This window comes from Barbus barbus (assembly GCF_936440315.1).
Source record: "Barbus barbus genome assembly, chromosome: 28".
NCBI lineage: Eukaryota > Metazoa > Chordata > Actinopteri > Cypriniformes > Cyprinidae > Barbus > Barbus barbus.
The window spans coordinates 11,654,512-11,663,044 of NC_136756.1; the positions used below are offsets into that span (position 1 = coordinate 11,654,512).

Here is an 8,533-nt window from a genome sequence, read left to right on the forward strand (position 1 = left end):
GAAACAAATACTGATCATTATTATCCATGGAAGATAGGAATAGAGGTTACAACTAGCAATTAAATTTATTGAGGTATATTTTCCAGCTTTCCTAATCAGCTGTAGTTCAAATACACTGGAGGGCTAGCTCTTTATGAACATGATCAACACTGCCATCTGTCGATGAAAGCAATGCATTACACGTTGTAGTCTTTTTATAACCGGTCAAGACGACTTTCATCTTGAACAACATTACTTTTATATGCATTTAATGAATGTTTAGAGCGAAGCAGTGTTAATTTAGTATCATTTTGTTATTATTTATAATAAATTTTGTCTATTTAATGTCTATATAGGCTCGTTTTAATTTCGTTTTTTGGTTTTAGTTTATTTAGTTTTGTTTATGTTAGTATTTTAGCATACATCTATTTTATTTCAGTTTTTATATACAAGTTGTGTTTATATACAAGTTAACGATATCTCTGTTATCTTTATCATATAGTTTCAGTAAATGTAATCACAGCATTGCCCCCCTGCATTAAAAACAACAACAACAACTAAAAAATTGTATGTGTACAATGGAGAAAGAAAAGTTTATAACTTTAGATGTTCCGTTCTCTTCCTCAAGGGGGCGCACGGAACTCAGAAATTCAAAATGCTATTATGGACATTTTGTATTTTGTCTTGCATATATGCATATTGTGCACTAGTAGTCAGAATTGATAAAGATAAGAGTCTACTGACCAGCAAAAGCACGCCTGTGTGGCACAGATGCTCTGTTTGCCCAGTCAAGAGTAAATCTAATGTGAGACCAGATTCAAAAGGGCCTTTGGAATTCTTTACTTTTTAATGTTTGAAATAAAATACAATTCTATGCAGCTAAGCCTCTTGAAAACTGTTCTTAGGCTACACAAGAAACAGTCAGCACTTTTTCACTTACACATTTTTATTTGGCAAATGCACATTTTCTACTTGACAAATACTTTGACAAAAAAGTACCATAAAATAAATCATTATCTCCCAACTCTAGCGTCTTATAAAATCAAGAAATATGCAGAAAAATAGCAGAATTAATCTGTATATAAAATATGAAAATAATGCACTGATTTATTTTCTTTATAAACACAACTGTCACAATATCAGAGGTACTTTCCTATGAAATGGCATAGAAAGTGGTGAAATGGTCTGCCAGTAACCAGCAAAATGTATCTCGTTATAAAAATTGTGAACAGTAGCTTTTTGTCACAAGGGCAAAAATGGACTTTTTCAAGATGTATTATATCAAACAAGTCAATTAGCAACTGTTGTAATATAAAAAGATATATGATGTATACAAACAAGGTGGCCTGAAAATTTAGAAAAATGAAAATAACTTCCAAATAGTCTAAAAATGACTGCTCATCTTTGATTTTATTATAACTTTACAGTAGGTGTCCAAAATCCCTACAAAAGACCTTATTTCTTTATACAAGTCTATATTTGTAAACAAATTATACCAGTATAATTCAAAAGCCTCTTCACAGAAAATTATATTAAAATATATATTTTAAAAGTCCACATTTTGTGTTCACACAATCAAAACATGCTGAACAAACAGAGAAAAAGAAAATATACAATATTTATAATATATATTTGATCTGTTTGTAACCTCAGAGCAAGATAAAGCTTCCTGAAAAGCATTATTTCTGGTCTTAATGGCTTAAACAGCAGCGATGCCATTATGTTTTCATATGGCCTGAGCACATAATGAAGCCACATACCATTTGCCTGAATCATAAAATATCATTTATAAAAATTCCAGCAATTTTTAAGAAGTGGGTTTTAAAAAAAATAAGTCTACAAAATGTTATTTTCAATAACACTTTTATGCACGCAAGTGTGACACTTTGTCGCTTACAAGGTAAAATTCTAATTGCACGATGTTGAAAAAATATTTTTACTTTATGCAGGTAAAAACTGAACAAAAAAGAAAATGAATCGATTATCATAACACTGGAAAACTTTCTATGCATTTGGGTGTAATAATTTGGCCTAGCAATATATGGAAATACTGAAATGGAACAACAAACAGCTCTGGCTAACATGCTGGTGTCCCTATTCAATCAACTACCAAATGTTAAAAAAGCCTAAATCTTTATTATTTTTGCTTTTGAATCCTGCAGCTATATACATTTTCTAAGCTGGAAGCATCCAAACTGCTGAAAACAAAATGAAAAATTGAGCAAGACAAGGAAGTGAGGGAATCAAATCAATACATTTTATTTTTTTATTTTATTTTAACCTTAAATTGAATAAATTCAGTGATGCTAATCATCATATTACGTAATATTTTCCTTTCAAATCAATTCGTATTTAATAACAATTCTTATTTTTAATGGAAATTACACTATTATAAAAGATTTTATTGTTTTATTTTTTGTTTTCTAACACTTTACAATAAGGTGTTATTTGTTAACATATTAGTTAACATGAACGAACAATGAACACTATGAACAATGAAATCTTTGTTAATAAAAATACAGTTGTTAAATGTTTGTTAGTGTTAGTTTACAGTGCTTTAACTAATGTTAACAAACACAACTTGTGATTTTAATAATGCATTAGTAAATGCTGAAATGAACATTAACTAAAATTAATAAATACTGTTGAAGTATTGTTCATTCTTAGTTCATGTTAACTAATGAACCTTATAGTAAAGTGTTACCATAAAATATCAAGTGCCATGAAAATATCTTCCCCTCCCTCTTGAAACAACTCATCTCTTTTCTGACGATGTAAGAAATCAAGTCTCATCCTACATTTTTTTCTTATTTGAGAAACCGTTTTACTCTGATATGTGTCACAATAGGGAAGAAAAGACTATCTGTGACTTCCGATGCATGCCAAATTTAAATCATTTTGTAAATGTAACAAACTATTTTTTTAAACTGCATTTTTTGTGTGTGAAAACAGAAGATTCAAATAGCAGTTAAAATAGTGTAGTGGCACAATTTCAGATTTCCCATCTATATAAATGTTTGTATGTACACTAAAACAGTAAATGAGAAAAGGCATCACAATACTGTGGTCCTACTACTATATTGCAGAATCCCTGATTCTATTAATTACAACAGTCCATATTTTGTTTGGTATGAGAACAAAGGTACAACTAAGTGCATCAACTAGGCGAATTGTGCTGAAGAGGACAGGTTGGACGCGTCTCCCCTGTGATCCAGTTGGTTTTGCATCTGTGTGATTTTGGCCAGAACCTCCAATTCCTGGTGCTGCCGCTCCGTTTTGTGGCTGACCAGGGAACGATAGAAATGCACAGCGAAAACAATGAACACCAAGCCAAAGGGCACCATGATGGAGGTAGAGGCAATCGCTGCAGCTTCCCCGGGGCTTATCCCTGGAGATTTAGTTACATTCTCTGTCGGGGAAACTTTATTCTTCAGAGGAAGGAACTTCACCCAGCATAGAAGAACCACCTCTGCAAGAAAGAGGAGGGTGCCTATGACGGTGGAGAAGGCCCAGGCCAGCTCGATGTGGCGGTGCATCCGCTCGTGTGGCGACTCCTTTATGGAGTTGAGGTTGTGGACATTGCTCACGGCCTCCAGGTTGGGCAGGATACATGTGCTGATCATCAAGGCAAAGAGATGGACGGCCACCAGCACTGTTGTGCAGGCACTGAAAGCAATCAATAAGCCTGGAGGGTAGTCGTGATCCTGCTCCAGCTGGACCTCCACCATCGCCACCTGAGAACACAATCATTGGTAACATAAAACTGAAAAAGAAAATCACAGGTAACCTCAATAAACATGTTTCAGCAACTGGTTTAAGCAAAAAAATTATGTTAGATTGACGTTTCACACTTATAAAAGAAGGTAGAATGAAATAAACATTTAAAAAACTAAATTGAAACAAAAACATGCTCCTGATGAAGTTACTTTACTGAAAAATACTCCTATAATTTTGACGTTTTTTTTTTTTAACCAGTCATTGGCTATTGAGTTTATTTTTGGCATACAACAAGAAATAAGTAGATTATTAAATTAAACTACAAGGCAGTGTTATTTTAGCATCATTGAGATACTATTACGGTTTTAAGTAATATGTTAATTAGTTTTTGTTTTAATTTTTGTTCAAGTTTTAGTAATTTTGTGTTTTGTTGCCTTTTTTTGACATTTTGTTTTACATATGTCCATGCAGTTTTGACTCATTTTCATTTTTGTTTTAGTTCAGTTATTTTAGTGCATCAAGTAAAACTAAAGTAAAACCCGAAATAAAATACATGTATTATGGTTTTTATGGTTTTAGTTAAATATAATAAACCTTTTACAAGAACATATATTGTTTGATTAAAACATTAATGCTTGCATCCAATCAATGTGTTTGTTTGAACATGTATTTAGGTGTGACCGAGCAAATAGATTAAATAAACTTTCATTTTATATATTTAAATTCATTGTATGCAATTCAAATCCAGACAAAATGTTCAAGAATTGTGTTGCATTAGCTTACTGTAACTACCTAAATTGATCAAGCAGTAAAAAAAAAAAAAAGATTCTACATTCTCTGCTAATAATTTGTAATTATGTAATTAAATATGTAATTTTACTAAACTTGTTTTATTGGTGTTCCATTTTTTGGAAAAACAAGACAAACATTTTGACAAACTGTTTTTCTCATGCTTCTGAAAACGCCACAGATCACACGTTCTCTGTTTAATGAGGCCTGAAAATGAGTTTGGAAGTCAATAGTAGATTACAAAAGAAGTGCACTACTTTTGTAACAGTCAGTGCAACTAAATACAAACACTACCACTGAAATGTGTAATTATGTTGCATGTTCACACTGATCCCTAAGAGAGAGGAGTTTATGAAACGCAGTTTCCTCATGCCACTCATATTCAGCTCATTTCCTGTGCTGTGCTTATTGCTAAGAGACTAACCTCAAGCACATCACCCTCTGAAAGAATATTACACCTTTTTCCAGTCCCTTGCACCCATTTCTGGAAACTTATAACACATTGTTGGTTCTTAGGTCAGAGGTGGGTCTATTCAACAGCGAAACTGTAGTTACAAGAACAAAATAAATAGGCTTATTAACTTTTAAAGGAGAGGAAACAATGCTTCCCATATCTATTGTTGTTGAAATCAAAGGCTGTGTGTTCAATCAAACATCACAGTATTTCAATGTAAATTAATACAGTGTGAACTGTAATATTTATATTTTGAAGAAGGACAGTTAGTTTACTTTTGTATAATACATTTTGTTTTGGGTCTCAACTTTCTCAGCAACAAAGCAAAATCAGTTTTTGTGTACCGAGAAAAACTGAAATGCAGTCAGGGAATATATGTATTAATATAAACCCCAAATGTCAATTTCTTTTACAACTAATTTAATATTATTTCAAATAAATTTTTATTTGGATATCACTTTTGACAATAGACGCCGTTTCAAAGCCGTTTGGCTTTCTTTACAGAAATGCATAATGATAATGTTTATAGTAGTTGTTGTTTTTTACACCCATACTGAAAGCCATTTTATGTAAAAGATAAGAGACATGCATGATTTTATTTCACGTTTATAATGTAATGGAGTTATATCAGTTTACTTCACAAGACACTGTTGAAGGAAGTACATTTCCTCTGTGCAAGGGATCTTCCAGTAAACGGAAACATCTCACAGAGATGATACTGAGGCCCTTAACAATTTATCATAACCGCAGCTGCTGCCAAAATAATAGTTAATACAGTTATTGCTACTATACTTTTTTTTTTTTTTTTTTTTTAGTGGTAGTGAATATGTTCCCTATACAATGTAGGGAATGCACAATTACTGCAGTAATGCAGTAATAATATTTAATTTATTTAAAATTTAATTGAGCAGTTAAGTATCGGTATTAATAATTCCTTTGAATCACTCTCCTTTACTCCCACGCACTGACTCAAGTTTTTCCGACTGCGTTCGTTCCCTCAGTGACAGACTGCAACATAAACCAATAGCATTCGAGTCTGTGTTGCGAAAGAACATTTCATTGGTTGCGCCTGATGAACGAATCCGCCCCCTTCACTGAAGAGTCGCTGTGTTGTAGGAGATTCGTTTTCGCGCTGAGAGAGGTGACTCTTTCGTAAACTAACTGAATGAACTCCGAAAAATATTGATTAAATGAGAATCTACAGACAGAATAAACGACAGGAGACTGGGAATTTGTAACTAATCTACTGAGTGAGTGAATTATTCAATGATTCACACTCTAGTCGCCCCCTACTGGCGTGTAAGTTACATGCAGGACGAACGAATCGTTGAACGGGTGCGAATGAATCTTTTTAGCGAACGGATTCAAAAGATTCGAGTCACAGGGCTGAATCAAAATGCCCACCACTGAGAGCACCATTTAATACTTAATTAATGAATACAATGCTGCTGCACGAGGTTAAAGTGTCTAGCTCTCCATGACAGGTGTCGGTTCCACATCAAAGTGACTGACATGTCATGCGTCATTGTTAACGTTACAAGGCTCTAACTCCGAAAACTTGCCATGCAGGCTTCCGAGCAATGTAAGTTTCTCTTTAGCAAACAGAGTGTGAGTTAATTACTTCATCAACTCACCATAGCAAAGCCGGAGAGAAGAGCAGAGGTTCTGCTGGTCGCTTTGAGTTTAGCTCGACTCAAGTAAAGTTTTCTCCATGACAAAGCTTGAAGCGAGTGCTCGTTTGAACTCATTGCGCTTGGTGTAAATTCAGAGGTTTGGAAACTTTATGCTTTAATCCCGAGATCGCCTTTGTAACTTCTTGATTACCCTTCGTATGTCTGCTGAAAGCCTTCAGCCCGCTGTGACATACTCGGACTGTAAAATGACTAATCTCAGTTACTTGCTCGGCGCTACAATATGTTCCATCAGAAACTACAAGTCGAGCTACCCACAATGCACCGCTGACGGTCACTGCGCTGATGACGCTTTGTGGGATTTGTAGTCCATAACTTTTTTTTTTCCCCAGGCGGGCTCAATTTGAACTGTTATGTCCTGCAATTGTTTTTGTTGCTGAAGTTAATATATTTTGTATACCCTACTCCCATTCTCATTTGCGAGCTTAATTATCGACCCAAAATAATTTATTTGCTTCGTGTAACCTACCAAAAATCTAAAATCATCTTAATTTCCCCTATTTTTTTTTTTCTTTAACAGGTGCAGAATCTGAACTGCCATTAGGAATCTGTACGATGAATGAATAAGGTAATTCTCTACTTTAATTGGGTGTTTTTTGTTTGTTTGTTTTTTATAGTTGGTTTACAACTGGTGATGAGGTACATAGCCAAATATAGATGGATGCGATTGTGTTTAAGAAACAGAGATGAGGTTTTATATCTAATTATATCTGTTTTTTAAATTGACTATAGGTTTTACATCATAACCAATACTGTGGTATTTGTAGTACGGCCAAAATAGCCACAGGTGAAACCATGAATGGACCCATACTACAATGGTTACATCAATGTAACTGTAGTTTCTACAAACTAGATCATTTGTAAATAAAAATAGCAGCCTATACAAATACAGATTCTGTAACTACATTGCTGTAATTCTAGGCCTAATATAATGGTTGAGTTCAATTTGCATTAATTGTTTGCATGAATCAGCATTATAACTAGAATACCATAGTTACTGTAGTTAGTCTTACTATATTAAAGCTATGGTAAGTTTTCATAAGAGATTAGGAAATTTCGCAATTAATTTTGCAATTTCCTGAGAAGACAGTCATGAAATTGCAGGGTAGATGGCAGACCAAGCAGGGGACTTGGTTAGTTTGCACAGCAAATAAATAAGCTTATTTTCTTGGGCATTTGAAGTAGTGACTTTGAAAAATTGGGATTTTTTTTTCCACCAAACCAGTTAAGCACAAACCCGAATTGTTGCGAATTGTAAAGGTTTCATTGGTCAGGGCAATATAGAGCCTATTTCCATAATGCTTAAACAAAGACTGAGTTGAACAATTAAATCGGTTGTTTGGGGGAAATAAAATATTAAAAAATAAATTATGATAATAAAAAAAATAATAATAATAAAACAGCAAAAATGTAGTATTCAAAAATACTTAAGAATAGTTTTGCCCAACAAATATTGTAATTAAAAAATGACAAAATTCAAAGCTAGCATGAAATTAGAATTAACCCTATTTATTTTCAAATTACTCATCTATTCAGGATGAAAACAAAATGTTGTTGTGTAATTGGACTTTTGGCCAGGGTTATTATAGAAAAATAAAACAACTATAAAATATAAATTTTGTGTTGCAAAAAAAGTTGCAAAGTCAGCGTTTCTCATTTTGAGGTACTACAATAACAAAAATTCAAACTGAAATAAAAAGTAATACAAAATATACAGACAGGGAAAAAATAATACAAATGACAAATAGTCACTTGAACTAAAATTTAAATTTAAATAAAATAAAAAAGCAAGTTTAAAACAAAATATGAATTAAAAACTGCAGTAGTATCGCAGTGATCCTAAAATGGCATTACTTTGTCAAAACCTTATAGTTTTATATTAACATTGTACTAGTATCTGTGT

The 8,533-nt window shown here is 33.1% G+C and overlaps 1 protein-coding gene across 1 annotated transcript; it reads right to left on the reverse strand.

Annotated features, from left to right (window-relative positions):
• Positions 1 to 912: 912 nt before the first annotated feature.
• Positions 913 to 6,872, reverse strand: LOC306848577 (calcium release-activated calcium channel protein 1-like). Its single transcript, XM_079383217.1, has 2 exons — positions 6,574 to 6,872; positions 913 to 3,713 (listed from the first exon to the last, which is right to left on the reverse strand). Exons 1-2 carry the CDS (start codon positions 6,685 to 6,687, stop codon positions 3,141 to 3,143), a joined length of 687 nt encoding a protein of 228 aa, XP_079239343.1. The 5' UTR covers positions 6,688 to 6,872; the 3' UTR covers positions 913 to 3,140.
• Between the last annotated feature and the right edge of the window lie 1,661 nt (positions 6,873 to 8,533).